Consider the following 24,133-nt stretch of genomic DNA (forward strand, 5'->3'; position numbering starts at 1 on the left):
TTTATTGCAACAATACGTTTAAGTATAAGCTACATTAGCTCACACAATCAAATCAAACATAAAGATAACATAGACTAAATAACTGGTTGACATTTATAGAGATTATTAAAAATATTCAACAACAGTGTTATTGTTTCTATTTCACATTCGTCATCTTCCTTAAAAAAAAACTAACAATGTACCTTGTGATAATTCAACCGTCACGAATGTACGACGTATATTTCCGCCCAATTGAATCTATTTTTATGTGATCTTAAATATTAAGGAATGTATCACTGCAGAGCACATTCGTGTTTTCAACAGTCGTGTTTAAGGAACGCTTAACATCTCACTGAATGATATAAAATGCGCTTTAGTTGCTCCTGTATTTTTTACTTAAGGATTTCTCTTTAAAGTGGAAGTCTGTGTATCTCTAAATGTGGTGTGATACATAATGGATTTTCTCATCTTTGTGACAATATTGTTTAGCATAAAAATACCAAATACGGATCAATACGGTAATATATTTCATTTAAAATAAAATAAATAAAAAATAAGATGTGGTAATAATAAAACCTGTTTTTTTTTTTTATACAATTCTGCTATTTCGCTGTATATAAATACATACTAATCAATTCAAGAATAAGAAATGATTTTTTTTTCTTTTTAAGAAAACTTGGCTCTCAATAAGACGGTGACATTGAGTCAGAGATACAACAACAAGGACTTTGATCCCAGCCTCGCTGTGGATGGTGACCACAGTACGGACCTTTTAAAGTGTTCACTAACTGCTTCCGGCCAGAAGGAGGCGTGGCTTACTGTGGACTTAGGGGGGGAGAAAAATATCGTATCGATATTCTTTGTACATGGAGGCTGTAAGTATCTCAGATTAAAGATCTAATAGATATTCACGTAATAATATATGAATAACTAAAACATAAAAATAAACGACAATTAAACTTTCATTTCGATTGCACAAAATACTTTTTTTCACCTTTAGTTAATGTATACTTATTATAATAAATATCAGAATTAATATTATGCTTACATTTTTATAAAACAGTAGGAACAAATGCAGAACCAATGGATAGTTCTGTTTCTGGTATTTATAGCGACGGAACATCTAGCAATATTGTTCAAACAATGTCTAATGGTGGATATCTTTGCTACACAGAATTCACTCAGCATGATGGTCAAGTTGTATGCTTGAATTGGGGATTTTTACCGTAAGTTATCAACATCTTATACTTCTTAAGACGTCTTGTAGATTGCCGCATTCTTTAAAACATTTAATCACTGGTTTTTTTTTATTTCTGAAGCAATGTTATGTTGTATTATAATGGAAAAAAATGTTTATTGCGTTTGCTTCCTACTTTTCTGACTTTTATAACTCTACAAACTTACAGAGATGGAGTTGATGTATCGGCTCGTTCACCGGGCACACCTTCTATTTCATTTGCAAATCGAAATTATGAATGTGTAGGAAATGAAGCAGTTTTAGGCGATTGTTCACAGAACTCGAGGATATGTAATTTAGGACAAAGAACCTATCTCACCTGTAAAGGTAAGCTTAGTTTTATCTTTACTCAGTATTTTAGACTAGATTTTTGTCATTATAAAAGTGTTCAAACTAATAATTTTTCTTTAGGTCTCAGTTATCTTATTTTAAGTACGTAAACATGAATAATTCTCTCTCTCAAAACAGTCCAATTGTTTGCAATCCTTAAGCGTTTAAATATATAAAAAGTGCTTTGCCTACCCGCATCATACAGGTTGAAACATTGTTATTAATCAATACATTTTAATGTTTGCTACATCCACTGTGTAAAATCAATCTAGCAAACCTCATGTTTATATATTTAGCATTGTGGCATAAAAAACTGTTAAGACACGATCAATTATGATGTCGATTTTTCATAGGGTAACCAATGTTACAAATATGCTATTCTTAATTACAACATCCTTTTCTTAGCTCTTAGCATCGGTTTTTCAGTTTATTATTTCAAATTATTTATGTCACAGAGGGTGATACGTTGGCGGGAATATCTGTGTATGTGTCACAAACACCAGACTGGAGATCAGGGACCCTGTGTTATCAACACGACATAGAACAACCACTGAATAACAACGTCAATATCGATTGCTTAACTTCCGGTCGCTACGTGACGCTATTTAATTCACGGAATGAAACATTCTTTCCGGATTTATCTGCGTTTGCTTACATCAATATTTGTGAGATAAATATTGCAGGTAGCCAACTGTTTATTCTTTGAGGCGTATTGCATTAAAGTCTACCCATTTTAACTGAATGACTGTAAACATGTCTTTCTGTACTTGTAAAACAGGCTGTGACATCGGATTCTATGGCAAAAACTGCACAAGATGTCCAGACAACTGTTTAGATGAACAATGTCAATTTCAAATCGGGCATTGTGTTGACTGTAAAGATGGTTTTAAAGGTGACATGTGTGAAGAAGGTATGAAAGATAAGATGTTTTAATATTGCTTTTACTGCTTCTTTAAAACTACACATATTTCTTATTATCCAAGCGATAAATGTCTTATACAGACCCTGAAACGCACTACTACACCAGCTGTACGTTTCTCGCACGCTTCTCACACGCTATACGATACAATCTCGCACGGTCAGGTTCGCTTCTTGTACGATACGATACGTTTCTCACACGGTGCAATACGTTTTTTATACGATACGATACGCTTCTTGTACGATACGATACGTTTCTTATACGATACGATACGTTTTATACACGTTTTCCATTCGGTATGTACGTTTTTGTACGATATGAATTTCATTTTGTTACAATCGATGATAATAATTTAAAAAACCATAAACATCTTATTCACATTAATTTCAAAGTATTTAGGATTATCACAAGTTTGAATAAATAATTTATATCGTCAATAACAATCTTAGACATTGCCTTATAGACAAATACCCGCCGGATAACGTAGCTGCAAAACTTGCAGGACCGGAATATACACAGGAAATGTCTCAATCCAAAATATAAAATCCAAACTAGACATTATAATGCTACATTTAAAATGATTCAATTTTTAAATGGATAATTTTAATGCTGATTTTCTCGAAAAATGCATTTTGATTTCAAATACTAATCGGTTTTATAAATCAGGACTTATTTCATTTTTTAAAGATGAATGGATAGACAATTATACAACTACTTTTAAAATCTATGTATCACTTTACTCTTGTAGGGTTTTGTTTTACAAACACCTCTATATTTTTATTAGAATTTTAAAAAAAACACGCAAATACTACATTATAAGAATTCTGAAAAAGGACGAATAAAAAGTTATTTGCTATGTACTTTCTGTTTAAAAACAGTTTCTGTTAAGTCAACTGAGCCGAAAAATTTTGCTAATGATCAAAACTACCAGGTTTTCTCATTCACTTTTTAGCTCACCTGAGCTGAAAGCTCAAGTGAGCTATTCTGATCACATTTTGTCCGTCGTCCGTCTGTCCGTCCGTCTGTCTGTCCGTCTGTCTGTCCGTCTGTAAACTTTTCACATTTTGAACTTCTTCATTAAAACCACTATTCCAATTGAACCAAATTTGGCACAAAGCATCCCTTTTGAAAGCTAACCCTAACCCTAACTACATGTTAAACCTCTTCTTAAACTAAAATAAGAAAAGAAAGAAATCGTAAGTGCGATTTAACGCTGTATATTTTCATTTACCGGGCAATTTCTCCACTTTGTCTATTTCTCGCATGTATTTTTTCTGCATTGTCGCTACCTCGGTACCAAAGTTAGCAATTTATTTTCAAAGATTCTCAATAATTATTTCAAGGTTATAAAATATCCATAGATAAATAATTTTGTGTTTTTACATTTTCTTTTTAAATCCATGAATACAAAAAAATGTACATATGCCATCACTGTATGGGATAATACTTCCCCGTTAATTGGTAATCTGCAGCGCATTTCCTAGTTCTCAGTGTATATCTAAAAAAGGTGTGTTCTTTAAATTGGTCTGGATCAACAGAAATTACGCAACATAAACACAGCAGTATACAGGCGCTTCTACACAGCAGTATACACACGCGCCACCGGGCTTGTAGGATGAAAAGGTGACCGCGGCTAGGCGTGAAAACCGGGAGCGTGTGTATATTATTCTTAACCTGAAAAGTTGGAATCTTTACAAAGTAAAAAAAAACCATGAAATGAAAGAAAATCCCGAATTAATATCATGTTTTCATTTTTAAATGGTTAGAATGAAAATTTTAGTTCATTGATCGGTGCGTGTCCAAGATAAAATCATAATTCTGCCAAGAATGCACTTATATTTTTTGGTCAAATTAATTTATCATTTTGATATTTTTGATAGCAAATGCAGAAATAAAATAATCCAGCCATTCCCCGAATTTTTGTTATTCGTTACGTACCGGGAGGTAAAGTTCTCATATAAAACAGCTCTAAGTTTCTAGCACGCTTTTCATACGGTTCTTATACGCTTTGTACGATACGATACATTTCTCATACGGTGCGGTATGTTTTTCATACGATACAATACGTTTCTTATACGATACGATACGGATCTCGCACGGAACGATACGATTCTTATACGGCACGGTACGTTTCTCGCACGATATAATAAACTTCTTATACGATACGAAAGTCGCACGCTTCTCATACGCTTTTTAGGTGTAGTAGTGCGTTCCAGGGTTTGTAGCATCATTGCCATTTTTTGAGTAAATCCTACGCGATTTTATCAATTGTTTTGACACAAGGTCTTGACAATCTTATATGATAGTTATTCTATATTTCAAGAATGTCACCAGGGTAGATATGGCAGAGCATGTTCCTTTCAGTGTGGAAACTGTCTAAATCAGTTGTCATGTGACAATATAAATGGAAGTTGTCAAGATGGATGCTCCTCTGGTTGGACCGGTGATAGATGCTATCAGAGTGAGTTAGAATATGCAATTCTTACCGGGTGGCTTTCTTTCCTTACATTAAACAACTATCATGCTATGTTGTATTCTTGTTTTCCTTGAGATTAATATTTGATTTAAAAAAAAAAGCAATACAACAAAATAACCCTGTTACTCTTTCGATAAGCACGTTAAGTTGAAATCAAAAGGGGTTTAGCCTATTATAAATCAACATAATGTAGAACAGTACTTTTCCACAAATATATTTTTATAAAAAGGGCTTAAATATTCAACACTTACACTTAAATTACCCTTATTATCATCACATTTATATTTATAACTCATACATGTGCACCTTTACTATTTGTACGCTTAATGCATTTGTAACAATTGAAGAAAAAGTTACTTAATAGCATGGTTTACTCACACTCAAATTCCTCAAGCATGTTCTGAACGACACTTGCATCACACATCCTATAACACGGTGTGTTTATAGATAAACACTGCACAATTGTAAAGAATTGTTGAAAATCTTTAGATGAAAACTACAATTTCTATATTTGCTTTTTCAGAATGCACCTCCATGCTTTATGGGCCAAATTGTAACAAATCTTGTAGTGAATTCTGTGTAAACAAAATATGTAACCAGTCAACTGGACACTGCTTTGATTGTGTTGATGCGCGCACTGGTTTTTTCTGTGAGAGAGAAATTTCTTCTAAAAGTCTAGTTTTTGGTAAGTAATATAACACATATTAATGATTTATATAAATAATCAAATATGAGTAGCAGTGAAAAAAGTTAAGTTAACTTATTCTCAGAAAACCATTACGGATACGGAAGCCTGTTAGTGCCACATTTTGCACTTTTTATTTTCTAGACTTTTATCTGTAAAATTCACTCTTTAATCTGTAAAATTCATACTTTAAAGTGGAAAATTTGGCACGTTAATGTGTGTAAAATTCACGCTTTCATAATTTGTAAATTTCTCACGTTAATACGTGTAAAATCCACACTTTGATCTGTAAAATTTACACTTGAATCTGCAAAATTTATACTTTAATTTGTAAAACTCACACTTTAATCTGTAAAAATTATACTTATGTCTCTAAAATAAACACTTTAATCTGTAAAATTCTCTAAAAGTTTACACTTTAATTTTTAATTTTCACGCTTTAATCTCTAAAATTCACACTTTAATCTGTCAAATTCATACTTTAATATGTGAAATTCAACCTTTAATCTGTAAACGTCACACATTAAAGTGAACGAACATTCACACTTTAAAATGTAAAATCTACACTTTGAAGTGAACAATTTACACTTCAAAGAGTAAACTTTGCACTTTAATCTGTAAACTTTATACTTTAAAGTGTAAAATTTATCAATTATCAAATAACATTGGCACATATTTAGACAGATTGGAGAGTTTTAATTTTTTGTGACGATTTGATTGGAGCATTATTGAGCAAATTTAGTTAATTAGTGACTATTATATACTAGGTTTTAAATACAGTGACATCATTACACAAAAGTGATATTTGATAGGAAAAATTGTGGGTTTCATTCAAAGAATAATCAGTATCTTTTTGTCTAAACTTCGATTCAGTAAAAGTACTTTTAGTACTTTGATTTGTGTACATATCACAAATACGTAATTTATTTTTAAAAAAAAAATACTGCATACAAATAAATAAAATTGATGCTTTAAACGTATAAAAGTTGTCTGATATACATTTAGCAGGATTTTAAAGTGTGTATTTGCGTCAACATTAGTAAACAAATGGCCAAAACCCACAAAAATAGTCACAGATAAATCTAAATTTTATGTGCCGGTGTTGTATAGCAGTTTTTCCCCCATAGTAGCTTTTCCCCCCGGAAAACCTACTATATAGTAGCCTTTCCCCCCGGGGGGAAAGTTACTATATAGTAGCTTTTCCCCCATAGTAGGGGTTCTCCCTAGCGTTTTTGGTTCAGATTTTATAAAAAATATTTATGGAAATCCAGTAAGGATTAAAATCAATGTTTCTACACTCCCAGGTTGAATACATGTATATATGCATTCATCTGTACAGGTTAAGTTTCGGTTTGCCGATTTATTATTTTTATAGACAATGCTGAAAGTTGAACATAATTATGTGTAATGGAATTACACATAGAACTTTATTTAGGCAATTTATTGAAAAAAAATTTAGAAGTTATACACTTATATGCATAATTCTGTGTTCTGAAATTGTATTTAACGAGAATGTTTTAAGAATTTCTTGATAAATTTATCAGACTGTTTGTCTGTTTGTGAAAATTTCATCCAGGCTAAACCTCTGTTTTAGAGAAATTTTGTTTCCAATGTTTCAGAGCCCGATTTTTAAAATCCTATTTTAATAATTATAGTGCATATTCTTTAGGGTCCAATGTCTCATAAACTAGAAATGACCATATCACCATATTTTTATAGTGGCAGTGGTTTACCACTTGAAGATGACTCTGAACATTTCAGCTCTCAGGGTAGGGGCCCTTGATGTTTCAGGGCCCGATGATTAAAACCCCATTATAATGATTGAATAGTGTTCTATAAGTGGGGACCCGAATCTCAAATTCTAGAGATGACCAATTAACCATATTTTCAGTGATAGTGGTATACCACTAGTAGATGACACCGAAAATTTAAGCCCCCATGCAGGGTAGGAGCCTTTATTGTTTTTGAGCCCGATGTTTGAAATCCAATTACATGTATAAAGAATATGTATTTTTTAGGGCTCCATATCTCAAAAACTATAGAGGACCACATGAACATATTTTTAAGGTCATTTAAAAGTAAAAACATCATTTTAAAATACACATGATTGAAAATTACGTTTAATTCTGCTGCTTTTTTTTTAATTTACGAACAAAATGTTTTTAAAAAGGTACGCGGGTAAAATTCATTATTCTTCAAAACATTTAATCAATTCATTATATGACCAATGATATAATAAATAATTAGATAAATAAATCAATGAAATTTTATTCATAAAAGGAGAAACCGAAAATCAAAAATAAATAACCAACCTAAGCGCATATACGACTTTTTTTACTTGTTAGTTGATTAGAAGAACAAGCTTATATTTAAAAAAAAAAGTCAGCTCAGCACAATATATGTGTTGGTTGTTTTTTGTTATTGTTTTGTTTTTTTAATTACCCTTGTTTAATTGTTCGAAGAAATAATATGGTACACAAGTAAATATTTATTGCAGAACTATGAAACAAATAGTTTAACTTTTTTAGGTAATTGAATCGTATATCTTGATTTATATAGCATTGTTTTCAAAATTTTATATTTATAAATCACGTTGCAAACTTAAAAGTGAAAAAAAAAATTAGCAAATAGTGAGTGACATAATAAAGATAAAGACTCCATTTCACATTTACCAAAGTAACCAGCAAAGATACCGACATTGTTCTGGTTGTGAAGACATTTCATTGTTTTTTAAAATGTGAACATCATAATATCTCGTGTTTCGTAGAAATGTGCTTAAAAATATGAATATGCGTAACTTTAAAACACTAACGTTACACATGCTTTTAATACATAATTAAAATACCCCTTAACCATGATTTAGAACCCCATCAATCAAAGTAAAACTAAAACATTTCAGTTTCTCACCATATCATTGCATCCTGTCTCCCATTTGATATTTAGAAGAAGAAATATATAATTGTTTTTAAGATCGTCAATTTTAACGGTATTAATTTAAAATTGATAGCCTTTTGGGCGAAGGGAGAAATACATTTCCACTTTTTATTCCATTCCTCTACAAAATTAAGTCAAGATTGGTCAGTTAGTTCCCTGGGAGAAGCTTATACATTGATGGTAATACATTGGTAAATTAAATTTCCGAACCGGCGTATTTTCACTCAAATGTGTTCTCACGTGTTCATAACGACGATGTCAAAACTGTAGATAAGCATCGATTAGATGAAAAAGATTCGAGGTATTCCAAAATCCGTGTAAAAGGTGTTCCAAAAAGGGGTGAGAACAGGTTAATAAACGATCATGACACATGCATGTTATGAAGGCGCATGCATTAGTTCATATTTGGGGTTGAAAAACCATGTATTTTATTCTATGTATTAATAAATGCCATAATTATCCTTTTTTGTGAGAAATTAATATCATATTAGTTATTGCAAATTATTGTCACGAATGGTCCGCAATAAACATGGCCGGAAAGTAAAAATGGGGGAAAATCCACTATATAGTAGGCTTTCCGTGGGGGTAATCTGGCTATAAAAAGGGGGAAAGCCCACTATATAGTCAGCTTTCCGTGGGGGGAAAACTGCTATATAGCCATTTTTCCGGGGGGAAGAACTGCTATATAGCAATTTTTCCGGGTGGAAAGATGGCTAGGGGGAAAAGGCCCTATATAACACCGGCCGCCACAAAGTTATACAGCGGTTGCCAGATAAGCGGCCACCTTATCTGTTGGTGGCGGTCAGATAATTAACCTGTGGCGACCTCCAGACAGTTATATAATGCCGCCACTTATTTATCTGGCATCCGCAACAGAGTTTTAAAGCAGTCTTCAACCAAGCGGCGGCCGCACCCAAATTTTCTTGCGGCCGTTAGATTATCAACTTTTGGCGGTCGCCTGATAAATAAGTAGCAGCTGCTAGATAATTTTGTAGCAGCCACCTGATGAAATGTCTTTTCCACATGTCACCAAACTGCTTCCATAATTTACTCATTTTATTAACATAAATTTAATATATCTTTAAGCCCCACAGTTAAATCTATGGGCGTTTATGACAAAACGGCTTTAAAAATCAGTCAAAAAAAAAATTAGACGCGTTTGAAGTGCAAAAGCCATCTTCTAAACAAGCTATTATTTTTCTCTATCAATGATGCAAATATGAACAAAAACAGAGGAATACCTTAATAAAATGTATAGCTTTTGATTACATCCATTTGAAATTCAGAAACAAATATCTTATCGACAGTGATTAAAATTCATGGTACATTCAATAAAAACGGCTTGTTTTAAGAAAGGCATTTAACGTCAAACACGGGTACGTGAGGGCTTCCCACAGTGATTTGTAGAATGTCACTTGTCTGTATTTCATACAAAATGACGTCATAATCAACTTTGACGTCACGATCTGCATTCCTTTCTATAGGTCCCAGGGAATGTATCGTAACGTTAAAAGTGATTAATATTGAAAATATCATAAAAACCGCTTGTCTCATTAACATAGATGCTGACGTTTTTGCTAGATGTACAGAATTCATTCATATCAATATTCAGTATTAAATAATCTGTAGATTTAAAGCTTCATTTAAAGTGAAAGACTTTTTATAAATTAATAAGTTTGAGACTCTCTCTCTGTTACTTCTAAACAACTGAATGAAGGAATTTTAATGCATGCAAAAACAGCATGGTGTGGACGAAAGTTCAGTACAGTTTTCGATTATTTTAAGTTTAATCGGTTGAAAATACAAGTACCAAAGTGAATCATGCTTTGGGGACCTACGGGTTTATCCCATTTTTTTGGTAACTTGCTTTTAATTAGTAAAAATGTGCCTTATTTTGATGATTTGGCAAAATGTTTTAGTAATATCTTTAATAAACTAAATATATATTTGAATCCCATGCAAGAACTCCAAAGTGTATGACATAACAAAGGATATGTGATTTAATAAGACAATGTTAAGAAACATACGTCACGTAACAACGAAGTACATATGACGTCACAAAAATGAATCAAGTGATATGTTTGACATCGTTGTCAATATATGATGTAAAATGTTTAATAAATACTCCCGGTCAAACTATTTCTTTGTTGATTTAAAGAATATCGTTATTCAGCCGTATTTTTGCTCCGAGACACCTTAACATTGCTGCGAACATTTTTTTTTTCACGTAATATTGAAACATTCAGTCTATGGCTATCAAATCATTGTTCTTCTTTTTTTTGAAAAAAGAAATAGTGGTAATGAAACCTCATTGTCGATTACAATGTTGATTTTTATGTATTTATGTGTAAAATGTTCAGGTAAAAAACAGAACTTTACACTCTAAAGAGTAAAGATTAGAATTTACACTACAAAGTGTGAAGATTACACAATACAGTATTAATTTTACATTTTAATGTGTAAATGTTACTGATTTTTAAAATGTGTAAAATGAACAGATTTAAAATTGTAAATTTTACAGCTGAAGGTGTTAATTTTGCAGAATAAATTGTAAATTTTACAAATTAAAGTTTAGTTCTACAGATTGAAGTGTAAATTTTACAAATTAAAGTGTGAATTTTACAATCTAAAGTGTGAATTTTACAGATTGATGTGTAGAAAATTAAAAAATATATATATGAAGTGGATATATGGCACTAATACGCTTCCGTATCCCTAAATTTTTCGATTGTTAAAACTTAAAATATGGAAATGCAAAACAAAGCCTAAGGCAGTTGACAATACGTGTAATCAAATACAGCAACAAAGCGGAATGAAGAATTAAAGCTTTTCGTATCGAAATTTGTACTTTGGTCGATTCACAGGCATGTAAAATATACAGGACACATGTTCACTGAAATCAAGTTATTCTTTATGCTTTAGACAAAATAGGAAGCAATAATGTTTTGATGTAACCTTTTCAAAAGAAATCATTTATTTACAAAATATTTTCAGTGTTTGTAATAATGGGTTTTTTTAATTTATAATAATGTCATATAATACGATTTTTTTTCAAAAGCCAATTAACTCTTTATCTACAATTTTCTCTGAAATATCTTCAAATATTTTTTTAAAGAATTTGCACAAGAATAAGTGATTCTTATTTGTATGGTACTTTGCTTTTCTTCGCAGGTAACTCTGTTGCTGTAGAGGATATCCCTTTCGCCATAATAGGAGGTGTAGTCGGGGTGTTTGTTATTGTGTTGCTAGCCCTCCTAGTAGTGTGTCTGCTTGTTAGAAGGTTTGTAATCAAGTTATGGTCAAAAACGATGAAAAAATGTATTCTATTTACACTCCAATATATTGGTTAGAGTTATCAAGATCCTTTCTAACATTCTTGAACATGTGTCAAGGCTTGTGAAAAGATAATAAGAAAGTTAAGTGTATTTTGAAAATAACTTTGTTTTTATTTGATTAAACCTTCACTATGTTTATTACACATTTGTTGAGATATTGTCAATGAATGTCATTTTAACAACGAAAAGTTCAAGTGCATTTATTTGACAGAAAATGAACATCTTATGAATAATAATATACTATTTTGTTTTATGAATATAAACATGAAGTTGTTTGTCGATGTTAATAATAATTAACTCGTAAAATTTCATCTTGAAGACAATATTAGTTATTCATAAACATCTTTGTTAAGGGATAAAATAATATTTAAATCCAAATCATTGTATAAACTAATATATTAATGAATTAAAACCGCCAGTTATCTACAGTATACTAATTTTGATATGTGTATTAAAATTTTATTTCTTATTCAGAAAACGCAGACAAGACACCAAATCTGAAGACGCTATAGGGCTGGAACCGATGGAGACCCCGATGTCAAAGAGGAAAACCAACGTGTACTTAGAAGACACAGATGGTAAAAAACATTAATTTGTTATTCGAATATGATTCAAAATTTAATATTTTTCTTTAATCATTTAGCTTATATATTAGTACTAATATATCTACTGCGGGAAAGTGGTATATATCTCCATTTTCTTAGTTTATTTGAAAGGGTTGATAAGATAAAACAATAAAAAAATAGAATTGTTAATGCCAACTTAATAGATTGTGCCCTACATAAATGTTAAGATTCATTATTCCTCTCTTGAAAGAACGTATAACATATCTGAAAAAAAGAAATGTATATGAAATAAGATTAAGCATTCGATTAGATCATTCGAAATGTTATTCAATTAAAATTTTTATTAAACCCAAAATTGAGTATGATGATTACATAACTCTGCCTCGAAAAGTAATGATAAACTACAACTGCTACTATTTTACAAGTAATGCTACTCCTATTAATACTTTTACTAATCCTATATTTGCATGCATACAAAAACCTCGAGATTCACTCATGTTTGATTACACATAAACTATTATCTTAAAATACGTTCACCACCTGCAATGTTAAGATACAGATTCATTCTTGCATAATTGTTTATCTTCCTGTGATTTTATAATCCGTCTTGTTAAAGCAGAACATTAAATAAATTATTTTAAATCATCAACAGTACTTTTGTCAAAATCACATCACCTTGTTAGAAAGATAAATTTGATTTAATATAAATACATTCAATATAACAGTCTCATTGATCATCTTAGATACATTTATTTCATAGAAGAATGTCCAATGAGTTACAATGTCAGCTATATTACAAATGCGGAAGAAAAAAGACATTCAGATTTGGAAGACACAGAGAGTGAAATCGAGACTAAAAGTGAAAGTTCAATGGTGGATCTAAATGATGTTAAGCTCATCAGTGAAAATTTAGGGGACATCCCCATTAAACAACTACATGACTATATTTTGAGGAAGCATGAAGTAATGGATGAGGGCTTCAAGGCAGAATTTAAAGTAGGGAAGATTGTTTTTATCAACTTTTTCATCAACTTCTTTTTTTATTGGCTGCTGTCTAATGCTTTTGTAAAAAGTCCAACTTTAAAGACATTTGTTAAAATGTTTATGCTTAGGGCACATACAATGATGTTTATTTTTTCTGTGGTTTGCATTGAAGTGCATGTAACATTTCATTTTCCGTAATGAGAAAACATAGAATATCTATACCAAACATAGATATCTATTTTTCAATCTTTCCTCATTTTTGTAACTATTAATGTAGTGGAAAAAGCTATCTTAAGTTTAGTTTTCTTTTTTCATATCCACTTCGCACTTTAAAAAAGTCAAGCAAACATTGTAATATTTGATCATAATAGAAACTTCCTAACAATTACCTATTCATTAATCTATCTTGGGGTGAAGTCGATGCATTGTGTTTTGTTCTTTGTCCAGACCACAACAATGTATATAACAAGAATATAGCAAAAGCAATTCTGATTTTAAAGTTACTGATCTTGTTATGAATATTTTTATGCAAATAGCTTAATCTAATTATTTATCCATCTGTAATTCTTTCTCTTCTCTTCATTTCATTAAATTGTCAATTTATCTCTTCTACTGTATAATAACATTTCAAAGAGAGAGTAAGTTGAGAAAATTATGTAAATAAGGAAATAAATACGTCAATTGGGCGTAGGCTTAATCAAAGTCTCTTTCTTCCAATTGTTTTAAATTTTCTGAATTTATCTTTTTAGGCTTTGCCAGAGGGGGATATAACTCGATGCTCTGTTGGCGGCCAAGATAAAAACATTTTGAAAAACCGCTTCAAAAACACCTTACCTTGTATGTAAAGAAAACTCTTTCATTTCTCGTTCGTTTTGTAAACAAGATATATCTGCGTTACTTAATACAGAATTGTTATAGATATTTGTTAAACACAAACATATAATAAAGCAATCAGATAGTTATAAGAAGAGCGTTTAGGATTACAAAGTGATAATTAAGTATTGATGTATTTAGATTTCACGTTAATTTTATAATTTTAAAATTTATACATACTAGACTTTGACCCATGCGGGCACAGGCTGACATTGCATATGGTATCGGACATTAAGGAAATACTGAGATACATCTACACACCGTATTGTTGACATTTACATAACCAAGCTTTAAGCCTACAATAATGCTATTAATTTCACTTCACTTTGCTTAGTTAGAATAATCTAACTGTGTCTCGGGACAGGCCTTCGTAACATTTAAAATGCCTCCAATAAAGGCCTACCCGTAATGTAGCAAAAAAAAATCAGAATCGCTCCGAAACGATTTTGGAGAAAATTAATGAAGCTGCATTTAAAATAACAGTCAAAGTATTCATAACGCTGTAAATACGTTTCATCTAAAAAAAATTATTCATATTAATGAAGAGTTCAACACTTTTGACCAACGTTTTTACTCGCTTTGAATTTACACACCAAGTTCACATTCTGAATTCTCGGAATTTGTCATATTAAATAAACTAAGTTAGAGTTATCTCCAGTATTTCCTTTGATGAACAGAATATATGACAATTGTTTAATGAACGCGTATTTGTTCTATCGTTTCTGAGTTTATCCATGCAAATGTGATATTGTGAAAAGCCTCTTGTGTTTAAGCGTGAATGTAATGCGCATGCGCAAGATTTCCGGATTTTTAAAAGGAATTTTAGTTGATAATTAATAAGTTAAGCTTTATTCAGAAAAAAAGAAAAAAAAGCAAATTGGTAATCTTCAAGTACCAATGATGTTTAAAATATATAAAACAAAAGACAGTATTCTTCCGATTTCTCGGTATTAAAGTCCAAAAATTCAAGTCTATTATTTTGCTATAGTATTATAGTTGTTTACATAAACAAATATATAAATCTCTATGTTCCTACTACTTAACATGTTAAAATGTGTTTTTTAGTTAATGTTGCAGGTAATGTTGCTTTATTGTTCTAGATGACCACACACGGGTTATATTGAAAGAAGACAATGGTGAAGACTATATAAATGCCAACTATATTTTTGTGAGTTTAATATTGGGTTTACAATTAATAAAAACTGGGGGTTATTAAGAGAAACATATTTATCTTCTTTGTGGACGCTTTCATCAACAATAGAAGAGTAATATTCTTAATGCAATTATTTTAATATTCTTTGATAATTTGTAGGATGCGTTTGGTAGACAACAATATATTGCATGCCAAGGTACGTATCTATCAAAAATATCTCATAATAACTATCAAGAATTATTGATAAAAAGTAAGAACATTATGGAAGTTGATAAATATATTTGGTTACTTTTATCAACCATGGATATTCATTGCATAGGAAATGTATTCAAAACATTTCAATAATTAACTATAGCTATGATAAATTAAAAGCAAAATAAAAAGTCACAGTGTCATTTTGTTCATCAGGCCCTAAACCTACAACAGTGAAAGACTTCTGGCAGATGATTTGGCAGGAAAATATTCACACAATCGTGATGTTAACGGGGATTATCGAAGGAAAGAAAGTGAGTCTGTCAGGACAAAAATACAAATTAACGTCCGCAATAAAAAAGCAGCCATGCATACTTTCCTTACCATTATAATTGAGCACAAATAAAATATAAGATTGTATCAATATCTGATGACAAATTGAATTCCAATAAAACATCCGCAGTTTACTTCATTATATTTATTACTATTTTCATTTGATATTTTCTTCCCATACATAAGATTGTATCAATATCTGATGACAAATTGAATTCCGAAACAAAACATTAAAAACATCCGCAGTTTACTTTCATTATATTTATTACTATTTTATTTTCTTCCCTAGTTAAATGCCATGCTTGATAGATTTTATCTTAATTGAATTTAATGCTAATGCATATGCCATCCATAGTTGCTGGCAAAATATATTTTGTGAGTTAAAGTTTTATTGATCAGTTTTTTTTCTTTAGAAATGAGTGACATACATTATATGTTGTGAGACAATAAAAAAACAAAATATAGAAATCAATATAATACAATAATACTTCTTACGATGCTTCGATATGGACTTAAACTATAATATTATACTTGTTATTACACTCATTATACCTATTACACTTAAACTATTAAAATATATACTTTTATCATTTTAATAGAGGAAATGCGAACAGTATTGGCCTTCTCCCGGAAGAACGCTCATATATGGGAAAATATCGGTCACTTCATTGGAAGAAAAGAACTACGCATTTTATACAATTCGACGCTTAAAGATAACAAATGATCAGGTATTAATTTAATATAGACGTTTGAAAAAATTATAATTATGGTTAACCTTGTAAACGTTTATTTAGCTAGCCTTGTTTATTTTTTAAAGATATCCTTCTTTTTGCTGACATTGTGGCAAATAAAGTGCTACTCTTGAAAAATTTTAAAGAAGTTTTTAAACTGATTGAATACAACAAAATGGAAAAAAACATATTTTGGCAAATGTATATGCGTCTTAGGACAATCTTATATACAATCGTAGGAAACACGATATCAGAATCACTTTCACTTCACTGGATGGCCAGACCATGGAATTCCATCAACCATGCAGCTTCTTTTGTTTTATTTCCGGGTCAAAGATCAAATTCGAAACGATCAGGATACATCACCTCTTGTTGTCCACTGCAGGTTAATTATTTATAAACGTGCTCCTTTTCAAAATTTATATTAACATTGGCATCTGTACCCTTGTAGAGTTTCTATGATAAAAAATTGCTTTGTTTTTTTCTTTTCTAGTCCAACATATCTATATTGTGCAAAGTATATCATTCATTATATTTGAACACGATCAACTTTCGTTTGTTTGTTTCGTGATATATACATTTTTCAACGAAGTCAGTGCTTAAAATAGCACCTAATTCATGAATACTTATTTTTAAAATAAAGTTATCGATTTTCTTAGCATATATATTATATAATCTTCAATGTACATTTTTATTAATGCTTGCTTTATTGTTGTAGTGCTGGTGTTGGCAGAACAGGAACTTTCATAGCTATCGATGCGCTTGCGCAGTATGGACTTAGGAAAGGAACAGTGAACGTCACTAAATATGTCAGCGCCATGAGACGAGACAGAATGCACATGATTCAGACGACGGTGCTTTGAAAAAAAATGACATTTTATCTACAAAGGAATCAAAAACAAAAATGTTGCTATTTCGTGTATTAAGAACAAAATCTATGAAATTCTTATTAAAGAGGTTGAACATTAAATTGAAAGAATTAAGATAGTGTACTTAATAACAACAACAAGAAAAGAGTTATCTCTTGGGTTACGAAGCAATAGCTTTAGATTACTTATTAGACATATTGTTTTTTGACATAACAAAACAAACTTTAAATTCCTGTATTTTAGGGCCAATATATAACTGTCTACAAATGCTTAGACGAGTTGTTCAATTACCCACGCCATGTTATTTGCCGGGACTCCATAAACGAGCAAATCGGATCTACGTTGACGGAAGAATTTCAGGTTTTACTCCTAATGGCTCTTCCTGTTCATTGGTTCATTTAAAACACTTTATTCTTACTGTTACACATTTCTTTCTTTTATCAGGAAGTTAGCAGATACGTTAACGATCAAAGGGAGTTAAGTGGTTTGGATTCCCAACCCGGTAATTCTGTAAACGTACTGCACTTGCCTGTGTATTTTATTTTGCGCCTTAGGCTGAATGCGGCTTCCGCTAAATCGAGTGCGTCGCTAAATGACATGCATATATATAATTATGTATACGAATAGTTACATTTAAGAATACGCTTATTCAAAACCACGCCAACATTTTTTTAAAAAAATCCGCCAAATATCGTACACGCCAACTATAATACCTTTACAGTATATTTCAATTATATCTCTACTGAGTTTGAACTCTGAAGATATTTTGTCAACAAGCATAAATGTAAAGAGTTTAATATTAAGAGTTTGATAATTATTCAATTATTTTTTTTTCCAGATTTGATGGATAATTCTGATCGCTTAATAATTGCTGAGTTTCCAGTAAGTGTATTACAAAGACAGACAGACAGACAGACAGACAGACAGACAGACATTGAAGATATACCAAATATATTATTATGACAAAAAAAATACCCATTTTACTACAAAAACGCTAATCACGAAGTTTGTTAACCATTTGCATTGCAATGAGAGACATTTTTGATTGTGCACAGAAATAGTGCGTTATAGATAGAGAAGAGTCCCAAATTAATTACATTTTTTTATTGATGTTCTTTAACAAAGGTTTCATAAAAAAGCATAAGCAGCATATCTAAAGCGTTGTCTTTACTCTTTATAATGATTTTTTTTTAAAAATGCAAATTCATCGCAAAACTAAATAGGGACTTTTAAGATATTATTTACTTGTGTGTTTCATACACTTCCTTTTCAAGCACTTCATCCAAATAACTAGATTTTTAACACAAAACAGCTAGGATTGCACTAAATCTAAAGAAAGGGTGTTTTGAAAACAGTTCAAGCATGAGTTAGTATCTGTCTTTACGTGGCCTTAATACAATTCTCATAGAAATTCCATAAAATTGCAACAGGTGCATTTCGATTTTGAGAAAAATAAAGCATTTATACTTTAGGAGAAAACTTGTGTCCATTATCTATCTCAAAGCACCTGTTACGTATTTATATGCTTTATTCAAAGATACAATTTTATGTTTTTACGTCAGTCACTTTTGCTTGAGGGAGGTTTCCTATTAACGAAACATCCATCTACCAAGAACCTCCCCCAGTTTCTGTCCTTGTTGGTTGACGTTTCTCCATCTGTAGTCGTCGTCCTGGATTCAGAACAATCAACGGTTTGTACACTGGCTTATCGTTACCTATCGTTACTTACTTTGTTCAAAGACGGGCTCATTTCATTATTGTATAGGTTTCGTTCTTTGTGGTATTTTAGATTTATATTGCTAAAGTTTTTGCAATGACAAATATTCACTGTATATTAATTCTGTAGAAAAGTACATATTCATTCAGCTTTAACCAATCATAATCTTTTCTTTCTTATAACTTTAGACAGAAGAATGGGTTCCGGAAAGAGACAGTCTGGTTGTTGGTGGATATGTCGTAAAACAGACCAAGAGCAGAGTGCTCAGTGTTAATAAAAGAATGTCGACTGTAGGCGTGGCCATTCAGGTATAACTCACAACTAAATAAAATCATCATGACGCATATGACAACAGTATAAAAACATACAAATAAAGTCAAAACGAGATCACGGGGTGAATTTTGTGATAACATAGAACTATCAACATATGTTAATGACAAAATGATGTTGTCCTGTGTATTGAAACAGTCAGCAAAAAATAACACTTAAGAATATGAGCTGCAATTGTCATGTTGAATTAGGTTTTGTTTTTTTGTTGTTGTTTTTTTTTTTTGTTGTTTTTTTTTTTTTTTTTTTTTTTTACAAAAATGCTATTTTCTATTATAATGCCAAAAATATCATGGTTTTTAAATTTCTATAAGCTATATTTTGTGGGAAAAGCCGTCAAGAAGCCTTAATTGGAGCAAAATTGAATTATTCTCGTCCTGTACAAGAATTGATCTGCTATGTATTCCTTAGAAGAGAAATCTTTATTTTGACAAATATTAATGATGTTTTCAAGTTTAATTTTTCATAAAAGTTTAAGTTACATGCAGACTTATCGCACTTGCAGGTTTTTGCAGCAAAATTAAAAAATACAGCTTATATTGCTTTAAGTATATTTAAAATTTAGACCAAACCAACTTAAGCTTAACATCAAATATTTTATAAGGTGATTCATTCGGTGATTGGTACTGAAAAAAAGAATGTGAAATATATTTTTGTTTAGAACGGGGCTGATGAAGAAATCGAAATTCGAATAATCGAGCCAGTGGCGCCAGAAGATTCAGACTACTCAAATGTTACTCCCCTATCGGATATAATAGATGCTTTCACAAGTCTCACTGTAACAAAAGACAAACCGGTTATTATTCTCAACAAGTAAGTTCACCAAGAAACAAGAAAAGTAAAATTGGACAAATTGGACTGTTAACAACATCAGTCCATTGTTTTGGCATTTACCAATTTCTTTTCAGTTTGTAATAAAAAAAATGGCGATGTAAATTTATATTATTAAGCATACACGCGTGCTGAAAAATTTGATGCATGATTTTTTCTAATTTATTTTTCGTTATTTTTTTTTGTTATGAGACTATAAGAAGATTACTTTATTTGTTTGCATTCAGTGAAAACAGCGTAGAAGTTCTTGTGACAACGATCGTTCTGAATGCCCTACATCAGCTGTGGTTTGACGGAGAGACAGATATCAGTTTGATATCTAGATATCTACTGACACTTCGGCCATCAGAACCCATGTCTGTTGTAAGTGTGCTCAAACACTGTGTACCATGTATTTTTTCTTTCGCTTATTGAGAAAGCTAATTAAGTGTTCAATACAATTAAATTGAAAAAATCATGCAATCTTTTAAAACACAATTTACAAGATTTTTTATGTAACATATACCAACTAATTTACAATGCTGCCATGTGATAGGGTGATCTAATTGCAAAATGATGTTTAATTCCAGTTTTAATACAGTGGTGAATTCATTCACATATCATACAATTTAAAACTATTAACAGTATTATTAATTTTGGTTACTGTATTAATTAAATCTTATTTTTTTATAAAAAGGCCATAAACTTTAGCATAATCCTATTTGGGTTTTTTTTTATTTATATACACTACTTCACTTTCTTCTATTTCAGGATGATTATAAGAAATGTTACAGACTTATTCATCGATTTGCCACCAGATATTTCTCAACACAAAACAGCATGCAGGAAGAACATGTCTATGCAAACTGAGAGTTAAAACTGTGATGGAACATTTTAAAGTTTCGAATCGTTTGCTGAAGCATTTGACATATTCAATTTAATATACTTTAAATTAATTATTTTTCGTGATTTTCTGTAAGTGTAAAATTTTAAAAAAAGCCACTTGCTAATTGACTGTGCAAAAACCTCTGAAGTATATGCAACTTATACAATGATCTGGTTATTTTAGTATGAATGTCTACTATGTCATTGACAGTGTACATCAATATTAATCGAATCCGATGGAACAACTGTCATCTACAGGATAATGTCTGCAAGGACATCAATAATAAACAAAATGAAATCCCCTTAGGGTTATTGAATATCAAGAGAAAAGATGATCAATCGATTAGACTAGACAACTATTATATTGATAAGCCTCGCATCATAATAATTTGCTTTTTGGAATCTAGCAATCACCTGTACAAGGGTTTCATTCATCAGAATGAGCAAACTAATTCCTTTTTGTCGACCTATGTAAAGTTATTAAAATTATTAAAGTAACGCCTGGGGGAAACACTATACATGTTACCAAAAAAATTGCTTTGAAATGGGCAATTGTTTAAGATAAAAATTTAACCACTTATTTGTCATTTTCTTTGACTTTTTTCTACAAAATATCCCAGGGTGTAATTAAAAGGATTGAATACAGATTTTTTTTCTTACGACCACTTGGTTGACTTTTCTACCATTTATTTTTTCTAAACTTGAATCGGGAATACACTTGCCTTAACATTTATTAAGAAAGAATGTTTCAGGATTTTTACCATGATTTACAATAAACATGCAGAAAATCAATAAATAACGTTTTGCAGCGTTAAAAAGATTGACTCAATACCAAATTTCGGTATTGTTCCTTTCATTTTGATTTCCAAATGTTAATTCAAAAAAAAATAATTTATTGTGTCTGTGTTTGTAATCAAAATTCACTTGTCATAATCTATGCATCAATACTTTATGTCAATCTTTTGTTTAGTAGACTCATGTTTGTTGCAAAGTTGTTATTTTATCTAAATTTTCTTAATTAAAATGCATGATCACTGCACATGTAGCCATCTTCCACTTTGAAGTGCCTCAAATAAAATTGTAAAAATGTGTGTATGATCTGTCTGCATCAAATTCTTTAGATCTTGTCATCAAATTTTCATTATTTTAAGTGATACTGAAAGTATATCAATATTAGCTGAGGTTTAACTTGTGATGCACATGCCCTGAAACTGGTTCGAACTTAGAATCGGTCTTGTCTTGTGACTTTGTTAAACGTGAATGTGTCCATATTTAAGATTGTGAATTGCAAAAACTATATTACATAACTCTACTAGTATTTGTGTTGCTCCCTCTTTTTAGGACGTGTACAAGCTAGGATACAGAGTTATCATCCTTGTTAATTTTTTTTTAAGTGTTGCTGGTCAAATGTGCAAAATATAACATGAATAGTGAAAGGGGAACATGTTATTAATCCAAGATGTATCTCTGAGATTAATGGCATCAATTACAGATAAAATAGCATTGATTGTCATCAACAACGGTGAAAAAACAAACCATTAGAATAGTATGATCAATATTCTTGTTTAAGGTCAGACGACACGTTCCTCAATTTTAGATTACTTTTTTCCGGGAATTTGTTAATGGTTCACTATTACTTTGACAAGCTTTCTTGCAAAAAAATTAGGGTACCTTACGAGGCATTTCTGCAAAATGCTAGAGTATGCAGTTTCCTGTATAATCTTCTTTGAAAATATACTTGAATTGCTGATATAAAAATAAATACACCTACAGCACAGCGAAATTCACTATATTAGAACTATATCCCCGCCGGTGCGGGGCTTTGAATTCGCAACCTCTCGAACCTATACACTTCTGGCAGTGTGCGGCCTCGATTCTAACCACTCGGCCATCTAGACCCATAACCAAACCAAAGTAAATTTTGATCATTTTTAAAGTAATTATAAAATTAATATTTTTATTGGAACTCTTTTTTACGAGGAGATAAAAAAAAGATTCCCGAAAAACGTGTCGTCTGACCTAAATTTCTATGGCTATATTGTGTTTAAAGAGTGAATTCAGGGAAAGAAATTTTAACTGGAAATTTTAGACTAAGAAATTCGAAACTGAAAAAAACCCTTTTGTTTTCATTCCATTTTTGTAAGAGCTATAGAATTATTTATGTTGCAACGATAATATTTGATATGAAATATTGAGGATTTAAAACTGATTGAACTGTAATTTTAAACCACTTTTTTCTACAGCATTTACTCGATTATTTAAAAAAAGATTAAGCTCGAAAACATTTACTGAAAAAACACACCCCTTTGTGCCTTTGTCGGAAAATTGACTACTTGATAAGACCGAGTTTTGGATGTTTCCCAATACATCATGCATCATTTATGTGCCTGTAGTATTATATTAAACAAGCTTCTTAAATATCATTTCCGCAAATAAGTAAGATAATCAAAAACAAACGATAGTTATCGATTGTGTGCCATTTTGATAAAAACAAAAAAAACCCAGGAACAACACTTTTAGAAAGCAAATTACCCTCCGTTTCATACTTCTGAATAATACATTTATAGGTAAAACCCAGAGAATCATATTGAAGTACATAAGGGATTTCAATTGTAGAAATCAATACACGGTTGTTACAAAAAATTAAATTTTTTGCTACTACGGATTTTATCGACCGTATTCAGAGAAAGAAAAAAAAACCGGAAAAAAACCCAAGAAAACAAAGAAACCACGCAGTATAAAATGATTTAATTGTATAGAATAAAATTTAAAAAGACGCCATTAAAATTGGGAACTAA

At 30.9% G+C, this 24,133-nt stretch overlaps 2 protein-coding genes across 2 annotated transcripts; both read left to right on the plus strand.

Annotated features, from left to right (window-relative positions):
- The first annotated feature begins 286 nt into the window (after window positions 1–286).
- Window positions 287–5,015, plus strand: LOC136276221 (uncharacterized). Its single transcript, XM_066087619.1, has 7 exons — window positions 287–497; window positions 651–854; window positions 1,043–1,205; window positions 1,386–1,543; window positions 2,002–2,229; window positions 2,325–2,456; window positions 4,789–5,015. The coding sequence occupies exons 1-7, from the start codon at window positions 434–436 to the stop codon at window positions 5,013–5,015; spliced, it is 1,176 nt and encodes a 391-aa protein (XP_065943691.1). The 5' UTR covers window positions 287–433.
- A 455-nt stretch (window positions 5,016–5,470) lies between these two features.
- LOC105346225 (receptor-type tyrosine-protein phosphatase epsilon) lies at window positions 5,471–22,538 on the plus strand. Its single transcript, XM_066076659.1, has 19 exons — window positions 5,471–5,626; window positions 11,732–11,840; window positions 12,370–12,473; window positions 13,222–13,457; window positions 14,195–14,282; window positions 15,419–15,486; window positions 15,631–15,667; window positions 15,880–15,977; window positions 16,596–16,724; window positions 16,967–17,112; window positions 17,446–17,581; window positions 17,840–17,956; window positions 18,041–18,098; window positions 18,435–18,478; window positions 19,159–19,287; window positions 19,502–19,621; window positions 20,302–20,453; window positions 20,699–20,834; window positions 21,222–22,538. Exons 1-19 carry the CDS (start codon window positions 5,476–5,478, stop codon window positions 21,318–21,320), a joined length of 2,157 nt encoding a protein of 718 aa, XP_065932731.1. The 5' UTR covers window positions 5,471–5,475; the 3' UTR covers window positions 21,321–22,538.
- The last annotated feature ends 1,595 nt before the right edge of the window (window positions 22,539–24,133 follow it).

Source organism: Magallana gigas, chromosome 1 (assembly GCF_963853765.1).
Source record: "Magallana gigas chromosome 1, xbMagGiga1.1, whole genome shotgun sequence".
NCBI lineage: Eukaryota > Metazoa > Mollusca > Bivalvia > Ostreida > Ostreidae > Magallana > Magallana gigas.

Excerpts from the sequence above, each read along its gene's own strand:
- LOC105346225 (XM_066076659.1), top strand. The coding sequence starts at position 5,476 with ATGCTTTATGGGCCAAATTGTAACAAATCTTGTAGTGAATTCTGTGTA. Across the intron at positions 5,627-11,731 it reads TTCTAAAAGTCTAGTTTTTG|GTAACTCTGTTGCTGTAGAG; the intron begins GTAAGTAATATA and ends TTTTCTTCGCAG. Across the intron at positions 18,099-18,434 it reads TGGTTTGGATTCCCAACCCG|ATTTGATGGATAATTCTGAT; the intron begins GTAATTCTGTAA and ends TTTTTTTTCCAG.
- LOC136276221 (XM_066087619.1), top strand. The coding sequence starts at position 434 with ATGGATTTTCTCATCTTTGTGACAATATTGTTTAGCATAAAAATACCA. Across the intron at positions 855-1,042 it reads ATTCTTTGTACATGGAGGCT|TAGGAACAAATGCAGAACCA; the intron begins GTAAGTATCTCA and ends TTTATAAAACAG. Across the intron at positions 1,544-2,001 it reads AACCTATCTCACCTGTAAAG|AGGGTGATACGTTGGCGGGA; the intron begins GTAAGCTTAGTT and ends TTTATGTCACAG.